The sequence below is a fragment of the Phyllostomus hastatus genome, unplaced genomic scaffold, assembly GCF_019186645.2.
Source record: "Phyllostomus hastatus isolate PE091 unplaced genomic scaffold, TTU_PhHast_1.1 phas_scaffold_78, whole genome shotgun sequence".
NCBI lineage: Eukaryota > Metazoa > Chordata > Mammalia > Chiroptera > Phyllostomidae > Phyllostomus > Phyllostomus hastatus.
The window spans coordinates 53,991,409-54,013,635 of NW_025334041.1; the positions used below are offsets into that span (position 1 = coordinate 53,991,409).

Here is a 22,227-nt window from a genome sequence, read left to right on the forward strand (position 1 = left end):
TAGTAAATAGGTGTAGTGTGTGAGAGAATAGCATTAACCACTACGTTAATAGAGTTCAGGAAACTGTAAAGTGGGCTAAGATCTGGGAGGGGTGTTGTGAAGTATTTACAATTGCATGGAAAGGTTAATATTTACAATAATATTAGAGCAACAATCATATGACAGTATCTATGTGATCTAGATATAAGAATAGGGAGTATAGGACCTTGAGTAATGTGCTAATGGGTCACAAGTGAAATGAAGGACCATAAATTAGCAATACATTATGAAAGAGAGATCAGAGCAAACCTGTCAAATGATACAATATAATCAGCCTAGCAAAGGAGACTACACAGAAAGAAGAGGAATACAAAAATACTAGTAAAATAAAGAATGTAAGAATAATGAAAAAATAATAATACAAATATGCAATGGTTTCCAGGTTCTCTGTAGTAGCAAAGTGAAATTTGTTTCCCTGTCTCAGATGTTGTGATGCTCCCTCTTTGGCTCCAACTGTGGTCTTTTCACAGTTCCAGGGGTTTTTCTGTCTCACTTTTAGGTATTTTTTTAAGATTTTATTTATTTATTTTTATAGAGGGAAGGGAGGGAGATAGAGGGAGAGAGAGAGAGAAGCATCGATGTTCAGTTGCTGGGGGTTATGGCCTGCAACCCAGGCATGTACCCTGGCTGGGAATCGAACCTAGGACACTTTGGTTCCCAGCCTGGGCTCAATCCACTGAGCTACACCAGCCAGGGCACTTTTAGGTATTTAAAAAAAAAAGCAGAAGAAGGGAGGTAGATAAAATTGTGAAGAAAGGTAGAAGGAATAAAATAAGAAAGAAGGAAAGAGAGGAAAAAGGAATTAAAAGATAAAATAATAATAAAAATTTAAAAAGTAAAAGATTACTTTAAAAAACAAACAAAAAAACAAACAAGAAACCTCTTGTTGGTTTCAAACTGTCCAAAACTGGTTTTTCTAGTCTTGCTGACTGCAGCAGGCTGAGGGGTGATTTGTATGGCTTTTCTCCCTTCAGGATCTGCACTCAACCTGACTGGTGCACTCTCCCCAGAGCTAGCCTGGTTTCTCTGCCCAGTGCCTTGGGTGTGGGATCCAGGTCTTCCTCAAGTCACTCTTTCCCCTGAGTTACTGCTGTGGGCTGGGGTGTGGGCATTTGCGCGCTCAGCCAGGCTGCCTTTGTCCTGTAGGTTTTAGCGTGCACTCTTCCCAGTGTTGTGGTGGGTGCGCAGGGACTTCTGTGCAAACTTCCAGGCAGACTCGAGATTGCTGCTGGGTGTGGAGGAGGCCAGAGTGACTGTTGCAGGAGAATTCCCCAAACAGTTTTTCTTTTTTAGAAATTCCTCCTGCTCAAGGCTGCCGCTCCATACAGCCCAATTTTCCAGCCAGACTGGTGACTATGGGGGTCAGGGCCTGTCACTGCATGACTCTCAACTCTCCCAAACTGGCGTCCACAGACCCCCTGGGTGTTCACAACCCCTGTGTGTTTGCCACTTAGTCCTTATTCTCCTCTCTGCAACTTCAAGCAACCAGGTCTTTAATGGTGCTGCTTAAACCTTGTTTGTCCAGGGAGGGAGCAGTTGACCCAGCTCTCCCAAGGACCCTGTGGAAGCACCAGGCCTGAGGCTGCAGCTGCCCTGGTTCCTGCTCTGATCCCTGGGACCTTATTGTCCTGAAGCACTGTCCTTACCCTCTGGTTTCCGCTAGTGTCCCCTACAATTTTTGGCCTCTTATTTTCATATATGCCTTGGTACTGTTGACTGTTTGCTCCATTCCTCTGTAGATTGGCTAGGTTTTTCTCCCATGTGTAGGGGGAAGTGGAATCTGCTCCCTCCTACCTAGTCGCCATCTTCCTCTTCTAATTTGTTTCAGAACATGCTAAGAGTGAGCTGGTCTTCTAATCCTCAGTAGGTGGAAAATAACTTCCTTCTGATTTGTAAGTAAAAGCTGCCCTTTCTTCACGATTTTCAGCAGATCAGGTTTTTTTCCAAAATATACAAAATGCACCATATCCTACCTCATGTGCTGATTTAGCAGAAGGTTGGCCAGCCCACTGTACTACAGCTTTTTTATCCACTCATTTCCTAACAGGTACTTGGGCTGATTCCAAATCTTGGCTATTGTGAATAATGCTACAATGAACATAAGGGTGCATATATTCTTTTGAATTGGTGTTTCAGGGTTTTTTTTTTTTCAGATAAATTCCCAGAAGTTGAATCACTAGATCAGAAAGCATTTCTGTTTTTAATTTTTTGAGGTAAGTCCATACCACTTTTCACAGTGGCTATACCGATCTGTCTTCCCACCAACAGTTACCTTTTCTCTACATCCTTGCCAACACTTACTTGTTGATTTATGGATGATAGTCATTCTGACAGGTATAAGGTGACATTGCATTGTGGTTTTAATTTTCACTTCTTTGATGATTAGTGACATTAAGCATCTTTTCATATGCCTATTGGCCATCTGTATGTTGTCTTTGGAGAAATGTCTATTTAGGTCCTTTGCCCATTTTTTAAACTGGATTGTTTTTTTTTTGGTGTTGTGTTTTATAAATTCTTTATAAACTTTTAATATTAACCCCTTATCATATGTATTGGTGAATGTGTTTTTCCATTTTGTGGGTTGTCTCTTCATTTTGTTGATGGTCTTCTTTTCTGTACAAAACGTTTTTAGTTGAATGTAGTCCCATTTGTTTATTTTTTCTTTTGTTCCCTTGCCCAAGGAGATACATCAGAAAAAAATACTGCTATGAGAAATTTATTGTCTATATTTTTTCCAGGATGTCTATGATTTCGAGTTTAACATTTAAGGCTTTAATCCATTTTGTGTATGTTCTTGTGTATGGTATAAGATGGTGTAGTTTCATTTTTTTGCTTGTATCTGTCCTAATTTCCCAACACCATCTGATTATTTTTACACCATTGTATGTTCTTGCCTCATTTGTTAAATATTGATTGAACGTGAAGGCTTAGATTTATTTCTGGGCTTTCTATTCTATTTCATTGGTCTATATGTATGTTTTTATGCCAGTTCCATGCTGTTTTGATTACTATGGCCTTATAGTATATTTTGACATCAGCATAATTTCTCCAACTTTGTTCTTTCTCAAGATTGCAGTGGCTATTTGGGGTCTTTTGTAGTTCCATATAAATTTTTGGGATATTTGTTCTAGTTCTGTGAAATATGTCATTGGCATCTTGATAGGAATTGCATTGAATCCCTAGATCCATTTGGGTCATGCAGACAATTTAATGATGTTAATTCTTCTCATTGTGAACATGGTATGTGCTTCCACTGTATTGTATTTTTATCAATTTCTTTCTTCTCATAATTTTCCTAGTATAGGAATTTTACATCCTTGTTTAAATTTATTCCTAGGTATTTTTTGAGGCATTTGCAAATGAGATTGTTTTCTTAATACCCCCCGCCTCCATAGTTCATTATGGGTATATAGAAATTCAAGTCATTTCTGAATATTTATTTAGTAACCTCCCATTGTACTGAATTCATTTATCAGTTCTAATCTTTTTTTGGTGGAATTTTTAGGGTTCTCTATATATAGTATCATGTCTCCTACAAATAATGACAGTTTTTCTTCCTTTCCAATTGGATGCTTTTTATTTCTTCTTCCTGTTTGCTGTGACTAGAACTTCAGTGTTATGTTGAACAAGAGAGGTGAAAATGGACATCCCTATCTTGTTCCTGATCTTAAGGAAACGCTTTTAGTGTTTGCCCTTTAAGTATGATGTTGGCTGTGGGTTTGTCATATATGGCCTTTATTATGTTGAGATGTGTTCTCTCTATGCCCTCTTTGAGAGTTTTTTATCATAAATCCATGCTGGATTTTTTCAAATGCTTTTTCTCCATCTATTGATGTGATCATGTAATTTTTTTATCCTTTGGTTTGTTTATGTGGTATATTATATTAAATGATTTATGGATATTGTAACAACCTTGCATCCACAGAATAAATCCCTCCTGACCATGGTATATGATCTCTTTAATGTATTACTATATTCAGTTTGCTAATATTTTCTTAAGTATTATAGCATCTATGTACATTAGGGGTATTGGCCTATAATTTTCTTTTTTTTGCAGTGTCTTTATCTGGTTTTGGAAGCGGTATAGTGTTGACCTTGTAAAATGAGCTTGGGAATCTTCCCTCCTTTTGAATTTTTTGGAATTGTTTGTAAAAAATGGACCTTAGTTTTTCTTTGAGTATTTGGTAAAATTCTTCTGTGAAGCTATCCAGTCCAAGTCTTTTGTTTGTTGAGAGGGGTTTTTTTTCTTTCATTTTGAAGTACTTGTTAGTTTATTTTGTCCATTTTTAATTGTTTGGTCTTTTCTTTTCCTTTTAAAATTGTTGTTCAAGTACAGTTTCCTGCCTTTACCCCCATCCCATCCCACGCCCCCAGACCTCTCCACCTCCCTCCCATTTCCACCACCCCTAGTTTTTGTCCATGTGTCCTTTATACTTGTTCCTGCAAACCCTTCCCTTTTTCCCCTGAAATTCCCTCCCCTCTCCCTTCTGGTCACTGTCAGCCTGTTCTCAATTTCAGTGTCTTTAGTTACATTTTGCTTGTTTGTTTGTTTTGTTGATTAGGTTCCTGTTAAAGGTGAGATCATATGGTATTTGTCTTTCACTGCCTGGTTTATTTCACTTAGCATAATGCTTTCCAGTTCCATCCATGCTGTTGCAAAGGGTAGTAGCTCCATTTTTAATACTGTGCTTTAATTTCACTTGTAATCTGTCTATTCAGATTCTCTGATTCTTCCTGACTCAGTTTTGGGAGATTGTATGTTTATAAAAATGTATGCATTTTGTCCAGATTGTCCAATTTCTTGGTATATAGTTGTCATAATATTTTCTTACAGTTCTTTGTATTTCTGTAGATTTGTTATTTCTCCTCTTTCATTTCTGATTTCATTTAAATCATCTCTCTTTTTTTCTTAATGAGTCTGGTTAAAAGTTTATGAGTCACTAAAGAATAGCATCTCTACTTTTTACTAATCATATTGTATATTTAAGGCAGTGGATCTCAAGCTTTTATGTGCTTTGAGATAATCTTTTATTTCTATTAAAACACATGACTGGACCTCATTTCAAGAGGGTTTTTTTTTTCTCTGTTGGTCTTAGTTAGGACCTGAGAATTTCTATCTCTAACAAGTTCTTAGATGATGTTCACATTGCTGACTGGGGACAAAATTTTTGAGAACCAGTGGTTTGAGTATGGGGAAGAGGGAATGAGATTTATATTCACAATGGAATCTGTTACTTGGCAGTTAAGAATTCCTTCCTTTTCTCTCTGTACATTCTGAACCATAGTTTCCTGTGCTCTTCATTTTCTGAAGCAGCAGTAACCAGTCAGAAAGTGACAAATTTCCTTACTGTACTTCCTTTGAATTTTCTCAGGGATTACTAATTATACCAATGTTGTTAATTCCGGAATTTTTCTGTCATGGTAAATGTATGTTGGTCTTTCCGAGGTGGTTTTTCCTTGATGCCAAAGCATCTGAATAGGAACATTATGATTTTGCTTGAGTCTATCTTAGTGTTTGATATACTATAAAATGTATATTTTTCATTTAATATTCACTTAATCCAGTATTTTCTTTCTCTCATCCTTTTTAATTGTCATTTAATTAGCCTGAGTTACAAATGGCATCACTTATAAACATACTTGTAAGCACAGCAATGTGACTTTCAGTATCTCTGTAATGATAGTTGAAACTACTTAGAACTCTAGTTTACATTCCTTTAAGTCTTTCTGATCTAAATATTCTTTTCCATGATGCCAAAAGGTTCTGTGTGATCATCAAAAGTTTGAAATTCTTTTTCAAATCAAAGGCACTGGCAAACTCAGAAGCAAGTGTGTGAAGAAAATGTGTGGAAACACCAGTCATTACAGGTTAGTTTATAAAAAGAGTTGCAGATTGATGGGCCTTTGAAAAATGTTTGGTGACATAAAACTCTTTCAATCAGTTCCAAATCTGGCAACTCCCTTGTTGCATCAGATTTTCTTTCCTTCACTTTTCTTCTCTCTCTAACAGAGACAGACACGTCTCTTTTCCTACATCCCGTTTTAGATGACTGATGGAAAAGTAAACACCAAATATGAGCATGTGGGGATGGTTTATTTCTTTTTACATTGACTAGAAGGCAGTGTTGAAAGGGAGACACTGCTGTCATTTCACAATGTAGAAAATTTAGAAAAGGTGTTAGAGCTGTTTTAAATAATTCCTATTTTTGGATTATGCCATTCATGAGGGTATGTAGTCTTTCTTTTAAAGACTGAATTTGTTTAAAGTATATCTGAGATCTCTTGGTGACAAATAAACAATGTGTTCAAAAGAAAGCTCTGTAATTTTTTCATTAGATGATTCATGTTTAAAAATGTCAAATGATCAGAAATGAAAGACCCAATGATCAGGTCATTTGAAACATATGGTCCTAGGAATTATTATGCATGCCAGCTCTAAATATGGGATATCAGTCCCTTCTTTTGTCCTTATAAAGACAGCAGAGTCTTCCTGCCTTATTCTTTTCTTTTTCACAGCGTAAATACAACACCCTCAATTTCCTGTACTTGCAAGGCAGTTTAGGATCATGGTTAAATGTAAAGACTAGGAAGTGAGTTTGCCCAGGTTCAACTTCTGAGTCACTTCTTATTCATTGGGGGGTGTTGAAAAGGCTACTAAGCCTTTCTGTGCGTACATTTACTAATTTGTAAAATCCAAAATAATTACTACACTTAACTTGAAAGATTGCAGTGAAGATTAATTGAAATAATATATAAAATGGCATTAGAACAGTTCCTGGCAAGTAATAGGCACAATCAATCAATATTAGCTTTTATTATTTACTTTGATTGGACTACCTGGTTTGATCAATTATTTCCCAAAGAGAGGGAATATTATGAAAATGTTAGGATAAATTGCTATTTAGGATATCATTTGAGAGTCTTTCGGACTTAAAATAGTTTAAATATTATAAATTCAGACTAATGCTTATCAAAACTGATTATGTGGTTATACTGATCATGGATTATGTTTCTATGTAGAAACCATATTCTATTACAGTCTATTACCAATATATTAACAATGGAAAACCTTTTTTAAGCCAGTAGTTTTTGGATTATTTTGTTTAGTGAGAAGGGATCTGTAATCTTTATTTCTGTTAGGAGTAATTTGTTAACTAGTTTGAATGACTCAAGTAACATAAACGTCTAACCACTATGCTATGCACCTGAAACTAATGTAAAATAAGTTGAATGTCAACTGTAATTGGAAAGATTTTTTAAAAGGAAAAAATGGCCTAAGTTAAATCTTAGTATAATATAAATAAGTAAATTCATAGAAATGAATTTTTGGAGGTTAAATATTTGGTCATGAGATGCACCTAATAGATTTTTGGGGGGGGGGGTATGAAGATAAGTTGTCTATAATTATTATAATCCCAAGTTCCTACTTGTTCCTGAATTTTTCCAACTCATTAAATCAATAACATCCATTACTTCTTGGGAAGGACAGATCCTGCTGAGAATAATAATCTTCATTTGGACATTGACCCTTCAGATAGGATTTGCAATATCTATAGCAAGATAATGGTCTTGAAGTAATTACTTTTTTAAAAAAAATTTTTTTGAGAGTGAAAGAGGGGCATTTGTTATGATTTCCTTATAAATCAGAACTTCGTGTAGAAATCATGGAGCAGAACAGAGCGGAGCACAGCATAGGTCAGTACATATGGAAAGTTCCCACAATGAGGAAAACAACAAATCTCCCAGTACTAGAGAACCACTGAAAGAAAAGAAGATCAAGAAAACTGACAGAATACCTTCTTTTCCATATCCTGGCATCTGAAGGTGGCTTCTTGAAACTGGAAAAGGAGAAGTAAAATATTCAGATCTGTCTTAAGTCAAGAACATTGGAAGTTTATACCTTCATTTACTTGGGGAAAGCCTGGGGAGGTAGCAGATTTTATCATGGCAAAATGTCCAACATGGCAGTGGAGGGCCAAGGGCTATTGGGAAGACTCAGGATATTTGAATGGAGTCCTCCATACTGCACTGTGCAGCAGAGAAAGCAGCTAAGGCCTTCTTCCCCATTCCCTCTCCACTCACTCCATTCTGGGAAGACTAGTGGACCAAAGGATGCCAAAAACTGGGATCTCACCACCAAGCACAATGTCAAGCTCCATGGTCACCAGCAGTGGGTGCCAGCCTAGTACCCTAAAAACCAAATCAGAACAATTAGTGTTACTAGCAGAGGATTCCCAGTAGATTGGGCAGATGGTAGGACATCTCAGCACAAGCCAGAGAAAACAGAGAAAACTAAAGGAGCCAGATGCTCCTCTTCACACAGACAATACCACCTTATAAAGAAGGAAGGAGAAAAAGGAAGTTTTCCTATTCAAGTTAAAAGATTTTTTGTCTGTTTTGATATCAGTAAGAATGAAGCCTATAAGGAAAAACCCTATCAGTGATAGAAGTAAAGCAAGTGAGTTGTATAATATAAATTTCATCCTCACTACAGAAATTATTAAGATAATCATTTTGTGTTCAAAAGCACATGAAAGGTTGAGTTTTCCAAGGTCAGGAAATGTAGCGGTATAAACACAGCTCATTTAGCCTTGACGTGGACCACATGCTCCCAGAATCCCAGTGTCTGGAGATTTTTAACCTAATTGCTCACCTGACTCTAGTTTCTCTTCTTTAAATTCTATCCTGCATGTTTCTGCCAACATAATCATTTTCCTGCAGTCTGAGTCTTTTGTCAAGTAATTCCTTCATTCAAGAACCTCCATATTTGTTTATACCTAGAAGTACTGTGATTCACTCTAAAGGTTTATTTGTTTCATGCTTTATTGCTATTATTTGTTCTTTTGAATGGTTCTAATTAAAATTTATGGCAAGTCAGGAGAAGTTTTCTGTAATTTTTAGCTACAGAAAATGACTATTTGGAATCAGTTTTCTTTCTATGTCTTTACTGTTATTTGAAACATAATATAGACTTTTTGGCAAGAAGATATAATTATTTTAATAAAGAATCAAAGTAATCAATAGCAGAAAGTGTGCATAACTTGAAAATACTACTCCTAAGCAGTTGAATTCAGTGAGCACGCAGAAACTTGAGAAAAGCATATAAACAATTTAGCTTTGACACATATTGAAGTCTTGTTAAGTTAGTTTGCCTATTTCATGGGATTTGTAAGGTCAAGGACCTTGATGTTAACTTAATGCAAACAAGATAAAATATCCTTCACAGAATTGCTAACCATATGTGAGATTCATTTGATGATGTTTTAAAATTTCTTCATAAAGCATATCTCATGATCACTAGCAATTATTGTTCAGAAATTTGAATCACAAAAACAAAGTGATATCATTGTCAGCAAAGGACCCATTATTTCTATGGGTTAGATTTCAGATTCAGTTAACCTACACTGAATCCCTGCTATATCACAAATGAATAAGCCAATTTTTGTATATGTCACGAAAAAATATTTACTTAATCTTTCATTCAGGGTTTTTTTGTTTGTTTATTTTGCTATGGGTTAGGCATATGCTAGATATACATGATGAGATGGAAAAGATGGAAGGCATAGTTTAGGAACTCAAGGAATGTAGAATATATTCAGGGGCTGGGTCAATAAACAGATAAATATTAAATATTTGTACCAGTTGATCTTAGAACCTAGAGGATGAGGTGGTTCAACTTGGAGGTAGTTAGGTAAGGTTTCTCTGAGTGTTTATTAATTAAATTTTATCAAAAAAGGGGAAGACTTAAGGTGACACTTCTTTAGAGAACCTGAAGGAGGTACAAACAAAGCATAGGATCCATGTTGAGAAAGTGGGTTAAAGTGTAGAATGGAAGCCAGATGATGACCGATTCACTCTAAACCTCACAAAAATTCTGTCAGGGATGAGGTAGTATGTCTTATTACAGAGGAGGAAATAGACTTCAGGAGCTTAAAAAACTTCTCATGGCTACAGGGTAAGTTAAGTAGCAGAGTCAGGTCTCCTGAACTCAAACCCAGTGCTCATCTTACTACCACAGCACAGGAGTTACTGGGTTTTTAGTTTCTTCCTGGACATTTTTGTTTTTAAGAATATCATCAGTCTTAAAATGTGAGAAATTGAGTTAGAATTGATTTCTTGTGTGTGCAATGCTATTTAGACACTTAAACTACTCAAAAGTATATTAATAATATTAATAATAATAATTCTTGCTTTTATTATAACAGGCAAGAAGTTCCTATCCACCTCCACAATTATATGGTTACAGTTTGTATTGAGCATAATAAATTTTAAAAATATGTTTCTACCACATGAGATTGTCTGTAGTTGAGTTCTTCTGAATATCCATATGACCAGAAGCTTGGGAGACAAAATCAAATAGCTGTTGGGCTGAAGGGGCAGCCTGAAAGTGATCTCATGTGGGTTTTATATGAAGTTGGCCAGTATCATAGCATTAATTTTTCAAGAAAAAGGATCAAACACTAGTGAATATTTTCATGTTTTAGAATGACTTTACAACAGCAGGGACATTAAAAGAATTTTAGAACCATGATGAAACAAAACAAAACAAAATAAGACAAAGCAAAATTTAGCCATGTCTTATGCTCCTTTGGAGACTTGAGAGGGAAATTGTCTCTTTTTTTTAAGGGAATATTGATTAACCTAGGGTCCATTTCTCTTAGTTGAGGTCTGATGTCAGGCATTAGCCAGGTGTATGTGTGTCTATATTTTTCTGGAATGGAGGGAGAGAACCTGTAGGATTCCTTATATTCTTAAAAGGACCTCATAAATCATGCAATATTAAACATTTCAATTGTTATATCACCTAATGAGTGTGTGTATGTGTATTTTATGTGTTTGTGGGTGGTCTCAGATGACTTTTATCCTGTAGCGTTAAATTCTCCTAAGTTGATCCTAAAAGGCATACAAAGGGATTGAGAAGACATCTTATGTTAACATTTGACAAAAACTTTAAAAAATATATTTAAAGAGGCTTTTCATAAAGTAACACACTGCTTCCATTATGTCCTCCAAATAATAGTATCAGCATTGTGTTCCAAAACAATAAAGGTTTTGGATCTATAAATTAATGTTTAATATGTAAACTATAAACACAATATTTTAATTATGGAATTTAAATCAATTCCACATTACCAGTCTTTCAGTTCACGTGAATGACTAAAACTGTAGTATTTAAGTTCACTTGAGTTGGTTAACAATTTCTGGTTTTTAAAACTCATAACAGATTTCTAAATCTCTTAATAAACTCTCCATCCCACCCCAAAAATATTTTCAGATAATTCGGAGTAGAACATGTGTTGCTATAATAACTGTACAAGCTAAAGTAATATACCACATAATTGCCATGAAATGTAAGAAGTGTTATTACGAAGTTTGTATTAAATAAACAAAGAGCCAGGGTGTATAAAGGTGATTCAACCATAAAAAGATTTAATTTATATTGATCACTAAGATTAAAATCTGGGAATCATTTTGCATCATTTATACATTTTTTCACCTCCTCAATTGTTTAAGTATTTCTTTTAAAGAGTAGCTCTGAAATTTGTTTCATATTTCCTGAAATTATTGGCCTCAAAATGTAAATGTAAATTTAATATTATACCCAATCTAAGTAATACACATTTTAGAATAGTAGTTAAATATCAGTAACATTTTTATGAAAACTATTGAGAATTTAATTATATAAATCAAAAAGCCATAATCTTGTCCTCTCTGAGGACTCAGGTTTGGTTCATCTTTATGTGTTTAGAGAATATCTTTGATATACTTTCTACTCTTTTGCAAAAAAATAAATGTTGAGTTAAGCTGAAACTTGTACTTTTGAAGATAAAAAAAATCTACCATTCTATGTTTGACTTCTTTAGAAAGAATTCTTTTTTTTATTGTCATTCAATTATAGTTGTCCCTGTTTTTCCCCCATTACTCTCCCCTGCCCTACCCACCTCCACCTTCCACATTCAATCCCCTCCTACCCTATTGTCTTTGCCTATTGGTACTTGATACAAGTTCTTTGATTTGACCCTTCTGTTCTTTCCCCCCTTACTCCCTTTCCCCTCCCCTCTGGTCACTGTCAGTTTGTTCTTTATTTCCATGTCTCTGGTTCTGTTTTGCTCACTTAAACAAGTGATTAGGTTTTTATTGATTAGGTCCCATTTATAGGTGAGATCATATGGTATTTATCTTTTACTGCCTGGCTTACTTCACTTAGTATAATGCTCTCCAGATTCATCCATGCTATCACAAAAGGTAGGAGTTCCTTTTTTCTTTCTGCAGTGTAGTATTCTATCATGTAAATGTACCACAATTTTTCGATCCACTCATTTACTGATGGGCACTTAGGCTGTTTCCAGCACTTGACTATTGTACATAATGCTGCTATGAATATTGGGGTGCATAGGTTCTTTCAAATTTGTGTTTTAGGATTCTGAGACTAATATCCCAGGAGTGGAGTTGACAGGTCAAAAGGCAGTTCCATTTTTTTTTGAGGAAATTTCATACTGTTTTCTCCAGTGGCTGCATCAGTCTGTATTCCCACCAACAGTGTACTAGGGTTCCCTTTTCTCCACAACCTCGCCAGTACTTGTTTGTTGATTTGTTTGTGATGGCCATTCTGACAGATATAAAGTGGTATCTCATTGTGGTTTTAATGTGCATCTCACTGATGGCTAGTGATGCTGAGCATCCTTTTATATGTGTCTGTGCCCTCTGTATGTTCTCCTTGGAGAAGTGTCTGTTCAGGTCTTTTGCCCATTTTTTAATTGGACTGTTTGTCTTCCTAGAGTGGAGTCAGGTGAGTTCTTTATACATCTATATTTTGGAGAGCAAACCTTTGTCCAAGATATCATTGGCAAATATATTTTCCCGTATGGCTATTTCCCCTTTCATTTTTATGGTATTTAGCTATGCAGAAACTTTTTATTTTGATGATGTCCCATTTGTTTATTCTTTCCTTTATGTCCCTTGCTCTAGAGGATATATTGGTGAAAATATTCTTGTGTGGAATATATGAGATTAGACCCTTTTAAGTGTCTGGTTAGCTTTCCTTTATGTATATATATAGAGTCCAGTACAAATAATGCTCCTCTTTTATTACAAAATCTTAAGCATGTAATTCTGTAACATAATATCACACTCAAGCACACCATATGACATTTTAGATGAAATGTTCAAATTAAAAGTATAAGTTATTATACCCATATTATTATTCAACCAACCACATGCAAGTAGGCATTACTTCTGCTATACCCTGTATTAAGCAAGGTTATCTAGTTTTTAGGAAAATTAGCAGCAGAAAATTCTAAACATCTAAGTTATACACTAATGACCTCTGACAGAACTATAGTAAATAGCCATAAAAACTTAAAAAGAAAAGAGTGCCACCATTTCAGATAAACTCAGTTGTTAGTGACCAAACTCTAATTTACTGTGGATTAAAGAGAAAGAAGTAATGAAGGTACAGTTTAATACCATTGCAAATGTCTGGTATTAGGTAGGAATGGCTGCATTTAGGGATTCAAATAATATCATCAGGTTTTTCTACATTTTTTTGAGAAAGTTACCTCTTTTCTCCAGCAGTTTCACACCACAGCACCTACAAGCCTAGAGGCTTGGGAAATTATTGAGAAATAATTTTTGTGCTTCTATAGCTCTGAATAGACAAAGCATTATAAAACCTTCTAGTAGGAAACCTTAATATTCAAATATGCTGACATTTTAATAGAGATCTTAAAGATTTTGAATTTAATAGAGTTCAAATGACTATTAAACATTTTTCCTAATCATGTTTAATGCACATAGGAAACTGTCAGATAGTGAAAAATTAATATTCCTAAAGATTAAAAAATAGACAAAATACATAAGGCTAATTTTAGACTATATTATAAGCAAGTGAGTTACTATTTGGGGAAGTTTAGAAAATAATGCATGCATGTTTTATATCATTACATGTCATTTTAGTGTTCCTCATTGCATATATTTGAATTTCTAGATTCTTTTCCTTTTGTTGTTAGAATAATGACCAAGTATATGTACAAAACATATTGCTTCCTTCACCTGATTTACTTTAACCTCTTTACAACTTCAATGGTATTCATCACTGAGTGATTAATTTAACTTTATTATTGATGTTGCTCTTGCAATAAGTCAAGTAACAAAATGCCTCTATGGTGAAGCACACCATATTGTGTTTTGGTACTCTAATTTTATTACTATGATTAATGGCAATAATGACTACTATTATTTTTGCATCATTGAACATTGATATTTTGACTCTAGAAACCATTAGTACAATCAAGGTAATGAACATATTCATGTACTTACCATTAATAATTGTTAAGCTTGAATTTTGAAACTATATTTGAGAGTAGTTTGAAGAATGCAAATATTGTGGTTATAGCTGATTACTACACGAATGTCTGGTATGAAAGATATGAAACAATATAAAAACTTTAATGTTTGTGCACAGGCCACGGCTTATGAAATGATATTTGCAGTTAAAATATTCTCTCCTCTTCTTCCTAAAACATGCTTATCCAGATAAGGTTATTGTAATGGTCACCAACTTATTTTTATAAAAGCAGGGCATTCTGCTCCCTAAGTTTCTGGTCAGAGGTTGAAGTTATGTAAAACAAAACTAGCACCATTCTTATATAATTACTGCATATAGGCAAGGTATCTTTAGCTTAAAATGTAGTTCAGAATGTTAAAGATTAGAATGTGAAACCTAATAATCTTGGTCATTTTTTTAAAGAAATGCTTCTTGATAAACAAATAAATAAAAAATCCCAGAAAACCAAAAGAAAAACCAAATACAAAGGAATAATAAGAAGTAAACATTAAAATTTCAACAGGCACATTTTCTTGGGTAAATACTGAACATGTAAGACCCTTGATCCTATAAGTGGGTGCATAGGTAAAGAAAGACTGAACGGTCTTCTTTAAAAGGCTCTACAGTGAAGCTCAAACTCACTCCTCCCTAGTTGTTGAGATTGTTCTATTTCTTTATTGTTAACTTTTAAAAAATTTATTTTTATGGTTTCTACTGTTACAGTTGTTTCTGGTTTTTTTGCTCTCTTTCCCCACCTCCACCCAGCCCTACTCTTTCCCCTCTCCATATTGTTGTCCATGTCCAGGGGTTGTGCATAAATGCTGTTTGTCCTGCATCCCATATTCCCCTAATTCTTTACTCAAGAAGATAAAAGAGCAACTAGGGAAATGTAGGCAAAGAAAAATATGTATAAGGAATACTAAAGTGTGCCTAGGAAGAACCGAGAACAAAATATACAAAATGCTGTGTAGCCCGGCACATTCAGAAGTGACCTCAACTTTGGTTCTGAAACTTCTAGCAACCAGCAGAAAGAAGGAAATCAGATTACCAACAAGCATCATGATTTTTCATAAGATTAAAATAAAAAATTGTTCTAGAGAAGTCACTGGCACTACAGAGAGACATTTCTTTCATTAGTCCTTACAGAAATGGTTGTCTTTGTTCTTTTGTCTCACACGTTATATAGATCCTGCTGATTTCCAAAGTACTAAATAAAAGTTGGACATGTTTCAATGATAAGGTAAAAGGTAAAAAAAAATCTGCCAGCATTATTTCATCGCTAAAAGAATGCATTTCACATTTTGAATCATGGAATAGCTTATTGTTTTTAGTATTAACTACATGCCAATAATAACTATGGTGTTCTCAAGCTTTGGAAATCAATGATACTTTACATGTTTTATACTATGATAAAGGTTGCAAATTGCTCTCATATTTATTATCACATCAAATTTTACAGTGTCTCTGTGGAGTAGATAATATTATTCCTGCATGCTGGTTTGAGGCCCAGGTACTGATTTGCGTAGCTCACACAACAAGAAAGTGTTACAGAGGTGACACTAGAACCAAATCTTTCTTTTTTAAATTAATATATTTTTCTCCATCATAGAAAATACAATTCAATTTTTTAAGGGGAAAACCTTCCACTTAATCATAGACATTTCTTTCCAATATTTTTTTACTTGCATCTATTGTTTTAATCTTGATAATATGGAATAGGTTGGAAAAATAATAGGCATGATAAAGGAGCTGCCATTCATCAGTGCTGTACCACTATTTCATTTGACTATTACAATAGCCTTATAAAGCCAGTATCATTGTCCATGTTTTACAGATGAGGAAATTGATATCAACAGAAGAAATGAACAGTAACATAGCTGGTATAAGGCAGAGTCAAAACTCTAACCAAATCTGTTTGTCTCCAAAGACCTTGTTTTTGATCACCATGCTTGGCAGCTTTCATAATACACATTAAGCAAGTGTTCATGATGGTAGGGTTAATTAAGTATAAGACCATTCTTGCTCTGCCTTTATCAGGAAAGTTTTAGAAAGTATAACCATCTTTAGTGGCTACTGGGTAAATGTCTACCTATTCTGTAGGGTATATTCATGTTCGCAGTCAGGGAAATTTTCTTAACCAGACTTTGTGCCTATATTTAAGATTAGCACTTTGGAAATCACTAAGATGAAGCTGCAGCCTATTTTTCACTAGGTACTTAAAGTGAGCAGTGAAGAGCATATACTTACACTTCTGACCCAGGGGACTGAAGTGTATGTCACAGTAAAATCTCCACTTTAGAATAGAGCACATTAGCTCATTTTTTCTACCCCTTACTGTGGTGTTTGAGGCAATAAATGGGGGTTGCCATTTTCAGTTCAACTGGCCAAGGGAAATCGTGATTTTAAAAGAAGAGGATTAACTGTATCAGTTTATTTTAGAGTTCAACACACTAATTTTTCTCTGTTCTTATCCACTCATACTTTCATGCTTTCAATTTATTTTTGAGTACATGTTTTATCTCTTTTCTCAGGTGCTATTGAAGGGGCTGAAGTGTGTACACAAGTGAGCAAAAAAAAATACACCCCTATTTTAAAGCAATTTATGATTTTGCATATAGTGAAAACAACAGATAAATATTTTAATTAAAAAATCTCCAGCCTATATAAGCTACATACCCCCAAAAAATAGAACCATAAAGATTAAAGTCATTAGTAAGCAGGAGATGCAAATGAAAACAGTGATAAGATGTCAGTTTACAATGAATTAAACAGCAAGAATTAGAAAGTTGGGTAGAGCCAAGTGTTGGTCAAGATGCTGATTTGTTGTGGGCACTCATTTTTATAAACTTCCTGAAGAGTGGTTTGACATTACTTAGCTGATAAAATTACCTATTACTCTAATTACCTATCCCTGCAATTTTGCTCTTCATTATATATCCCAATGATATTTTCAAACAGATCTATGAGGGGTAATAAAGGTATTCATTTTGGTGTCCAGGAGTTCATTATCAAACATGCAGATAAAATGTGAGCAGTATACATCATGGAATATTGTGCAGCAGTTAGAAATACCCATAGCAACATGAAAGGATCACAAAACAGCAAAGAACAATAAAAGAAGCAGAATGAAAATATCACAGTATCCATTTAAATAAATTAACACTCATGCATAAAAACAGTACATATTTTCCAAGAATCCTTATTAACAAAAAGATACATATTCAATACAGGAATGGACAAAAGTAGGTTTACAGTTGTTCATATGGAAAATAATACAATAATTAATAATATAAGAATAAACTCTGTTTTATGTACTCACATCTCTAAACCTAGTTTGGCCTACCCCTGTGTATTAGAATGGTTTTCTATGGTAAGAGGAGAATGGGAATGGGGATTGGGGATGAAAGGGAAAATAAATATTTTACAGAGACTATCCATGAACCAATAATTACAATGTGACATTAAATCAGGAGTACATGTTTTTTTTTTCTTGTTTATTTATTATTTATCTATATTGTTGTTCAAGTACAGTTGTCTCCATTTTCACCCCACCACGGTCTCCCACTCCACCCATCCCCACCTCCCACCCTCAAACCTGCCCCCTTTGGCTTTGTCCAGGTGTCCTTTATACATGTTCCTTGATGGACCTTCTTAATTCAACCCTCTATAACAGAAGAAACAAACAACAACAACAAAAAAAACATGGAGATTTAAGGCAGTAGGAAGTCACAACTTGAAGAGTTCAAGAAACACTACATTGAGAAGGTGTCTTTTGAGTTGTGTCTCAAAGGACAGATAAAATTTGTACAGAAATTGGAGAGGATGGGAAGCCAGTAAATGTAGTAGATATTAGGATATGAGAAGAGAGCCTTCCATGGAAAACAGTTAAGACTAACAAATGATTGGCAATACAGTGTCAGGGAGCTAGGGTTCAGTGAGGTAAGAGGGATTGGATGGACCATAGGGTACAGGTGGGGCAATGTAGTAATAACTAATATTTAGCGATGTGTCAGGCTCTGTGCTGATTCTTTTATGCACCTTATCTAATTAATCCCCATCACCATCTACTTTACAAATGGGGAAATTATGTCTCAAGGGAGGAAAGTAACTTTCCAGTCACACATTGTGTGCTGGAGTCATGATGAAAAACCAGGTATGTCTGATTCCAAAGCCTATGTTCTTAACCCCTATGCTAGACACCCTTCAAGGCCGTTCTCTCTATTTCTCTGTTGGTGTAGATGCACAGAGGTAGTGAATTGGTTAAAATAGTCAAAACTCAACCCTGTGCTATGTATGGCTTTAATTATCCTTTACTACTGATTAGTTTGATCGTAAAAGGATATTCGAGAAGGAAGCAGGCCATATTATATTATAAAGGCCTGTCTATATTATAAAGCCTTTCTGCTCATGTGTGTCTCATTGAAATGATGGAGGGGCTTTGCCAACATTAAACTAAATAAGGAGAAAACATTTATAAGCACCCTTTTAAACTTGCTAGAGCTATGCATACTAAAATCCCTTCAAGATATGCCCTAGTTGGTGTGGCTCAATGGATTGAGCACCAGCCTGTGAACTGAAAACTAAAATCACTTCAAGTAACAAATGGGTAAGAACAAAAGGGACAAAAATGGCCTTTCTACAGCAAAGATTGTTATTTAAGCTTTAGAGGGTCCCATTTATCAGCATGGTTTGATGCAGTTAAACTTTATGTTTCAGTGCAGTTAAAGATGGGAGAAATGACGTCTCTTAAGGTAGGGTTCTGAGTCTCAGCATATTGAACTGGAATGTATAACATATTATTTTGCTCAATATAGGCATAGAATATAATAGTTTATTGGAAATTAATAACCAGGTGAACATTTAGTCCAGTGACCATGGGCTGTGGCCATGTTTTGAAAGTGACATTTGATATATGAGAAATGGTTAAATATAGAAAGCAACCAGTGGAAAACAAAAGGTAAAATGTTTAGAAAGGGCTTTTAATTATAGACCCTTGTAAACTGAAGTTCTAACAGGTCTGTTTTCCATTTATGCCTTCCTCTTTCTTCCATCTCTACCATTTCTCAAAAATTTTCTTTGCTATTCACACGTCAGAACATCTGGAATTGGACTCTCAGCACCACCTGCTATAGGAGACATTTTCCTGATGAAAATGCTCTTAAATGGAAATTTTAAAATTAATATTTTTACTTCAAAAATATGTTTTAAAATCTGGCTCTAAACATACATACAGGTTAAAAAACAATAATAACAAAATATTTTAAACAAAATAAATACCCAAACCTGAAGCTCTTGATAAAAGAATAAAACAAATGAAGGGTTCAACACACAGACTGAAAACAGACACTTCATAGTTTAGACCTGGAAGACTTTACAGTACATCTGTTTAACATCTTGCAATTTGAAGAACCCTTCCTTGAAAAATTTTCTGTACCAAAGACACATAGAATAAAAGGTTATGTTATGACTTTCAGATGGAAACCTGCAAAAGTTTATCTGCTGGGCTGAACCATTAACTCTTACTTCTTCTGATTTCAACTGTTAAAAAAATTTCATGTGTGAATTATAATTAACTTTTGCAGTTTACATCAAAAACACCAGAAAGAATTTTTACTTGGAGAGAGTGAATAGGCTGTGGAATGAATAGAATGTTTTAGTTGTGATGTCAAAATGGAACTAAAATCTCCCCAGTAGGGATTTATAGAATGCATTTTAATAATAAGTATATATGTCTATATATTGGATTGGGAACACAAGCACCGTATTTGAAATATGAGTATGTTGTAAAACCTCCATAACTGGCAACATTCATTCAAAGTTTTATTGAGATGACAGGAGTCTATTTGCTTCCAAGTATGTATAGAAAACTGCCCTTATATGATTTGGCAAAAATTATACTTGATAAGGAAGTACTGTAGTCTGGAATGAAGTTATAGAAACATTAGAAATCCCTTTTGGGATTGGTTTGCTACCAGAATCATGTTGTTTTTGTTTACAATTTACATGGCTCTGGGAGTTAACAATAAAAAAAAACAGTTTCTGTACACATTAGGTTCTCTTGTATTTAGCAGTCATGTAGATATACATTTTCTTGATTTGTAGAAAGCAGATACTCCCTTCTTCCCCAGCCACACATGAGGCTTATTGCCAGCCTCTTGCCTCTGCCCCCAACATTCAGCAGACACATCTCAGAACTGTTATTTGAGGCTCACTGTGCAGCAAGTGGATATGTGAGCAAAGGAGAGATATTTCCTTCAGAGACAGACACACCCTCTGACCCAGACGGAGGAAGAATTTGCTGTGCAAAGAAAGGGCTTACTGCAAGGGATTTTCCATGTGCATTTTATTATGCTGGAGCTGACTGTGGTGACAAGTTACACATTAGCTATCTGTCTTTTCTGAAATTTCACATTCTCTCTCTCTCTCTCTTTTTTTCTTGGTAGGGAAAATGATGTAATACTCTATTGCTCATGTAAACAATATCATTTAATTAGAAGGTGTTAGTTTTCCTTTACAAACTGTACTAGCTGAATTCTCCTCGCTTGGATGCCATCATGAACTGGTTACATAGTGATTATGTAACTGTGCTCTTGTGCTCTTAGGGACAGTGAGATGTGTATTCCTACACTGTTAGTAGCCAGAAGTTTTAACTAGGGAAATAAGCTTAGTATACTGCTATTAATTTGGTTTAGAAAATGTGTGCAGACTTCTCAGACAAATAAGACATAGCAGAACACATGGTCTTTGTTATTCCATAACTCTTCCTCTGTAAAGAAAACATGGTCTATTTCCCATTTGAGAAGGGGTTTACAACAAACTAGTAAATATGGAATGAAGGCTACACATGTACTACATAATTTTATTGAATAGTTATCCTTGTGCACTTACGTAGATAGCCCTCTTTCACCCCAACAAAGTCCAATATATCCACATAGACATATTCCCAGCTGGTATTAGCATAATTATTACCACATTATAAATTAGCCTGTGGAAGAATAGCCTGAGAGATTTAGATGGATTGTTTCATAAATGAAGGCAAATAGGGAGGGAGAACCAGATATTTTGGAACAATTTTTTCCCCTCTTTAGAAGTAATAGGGTAGGAGTCTATACAATCAGTAAGGTTTATCATGGAGCCTCTCTGCTGGAAGAAGCCCTAATTTAATGGTGAAAATGTTGAGCTTCTCTTTCCTCCATTTGAGCAAGGAGCACAAGTGGAATACTTTTCCTCTGGTTTAATGTAGTTACTGTTGGTCAAGATCTCTGACTCTTTCTTTCTTTCTCTGTTTTACTTTTTCCTGGAATTGATAAGATGAGAAATCTGGATTTACTAATTCTGAGTTTATGGCAAAGACAAGAAATAAAATATAATGTAAAATATGGCCTTACCTGAACGCTTCAGGATGTTACATGCTGTTAAATTCAGGTTTAGTTGTAAAAAGAACCCAAGATAAAGGAACAGAATTTTATGAAAGAGCTAGTCCATGTGTACAGGTTCTGAAAGATCAGTCAACAGACTAAAAATAGATTTAGTGTGCTGTTCTTTTTCCTTCCTTCCTTCCTTCTTTCCTCCCTTCCTTCCTTCCTTCCTTCCTTCCTTCCTTCCTTCCTTCCTTCCTTCCTTCCTTCCTTCCTTCCTTCCTTCCTTCCTTCCTTCCTTCCTTCCTTTCCTAGTGGTTTTTATATGCATACAGAGAATAAATAGCATGCTAGCCACAGAAGACTCATGGATGTGTTTTTTTAAACTTCTGATTTGGGACATATCCAGAGAATGGTATGATTAGGCTAATGCTGACATTGGTGAATGTAAGTGAGCCAATATATTCTTTGTGGGTTTATTACATCTTCTGTGTCCCAGTGATT

At 35.0% G+C, this 22,227-nt stretch overlaps 1 protein-coding gene across 13 annotated transcripts in view; it reads left to right on the forward strand.

Annotated features, from left to right (window-relative positions):
• SUGCT (succinyl-CoA:glutarate-CoA transferase) overlaps positions 1 to 22,227 on the forward strand; it is a 1,092,359-nt gene that overhangs the window by 612,037 nt on the left and 458,095 nt on the right. Inside the window, exon 13 of one of the 13 annotated variants that reach the window (XM_045828752.1) lies at positions 5,847 to 5,903. The exons of the other annotated variants lie outside the window; for them this stretch is intronic. Coding sequence (XP_045684708.1) covers positions 5,847 to 5,876 — 30 coding nt within the window. The 3' untranslated portion in view covers positions 5,877 to 5,903. Of the gene's footprint in view, positions 1 to 5,846; positions 5,904 to 22,227 lie in introns of those variants that run through there. 13 annotated transcript variants of the gene reach the window in all.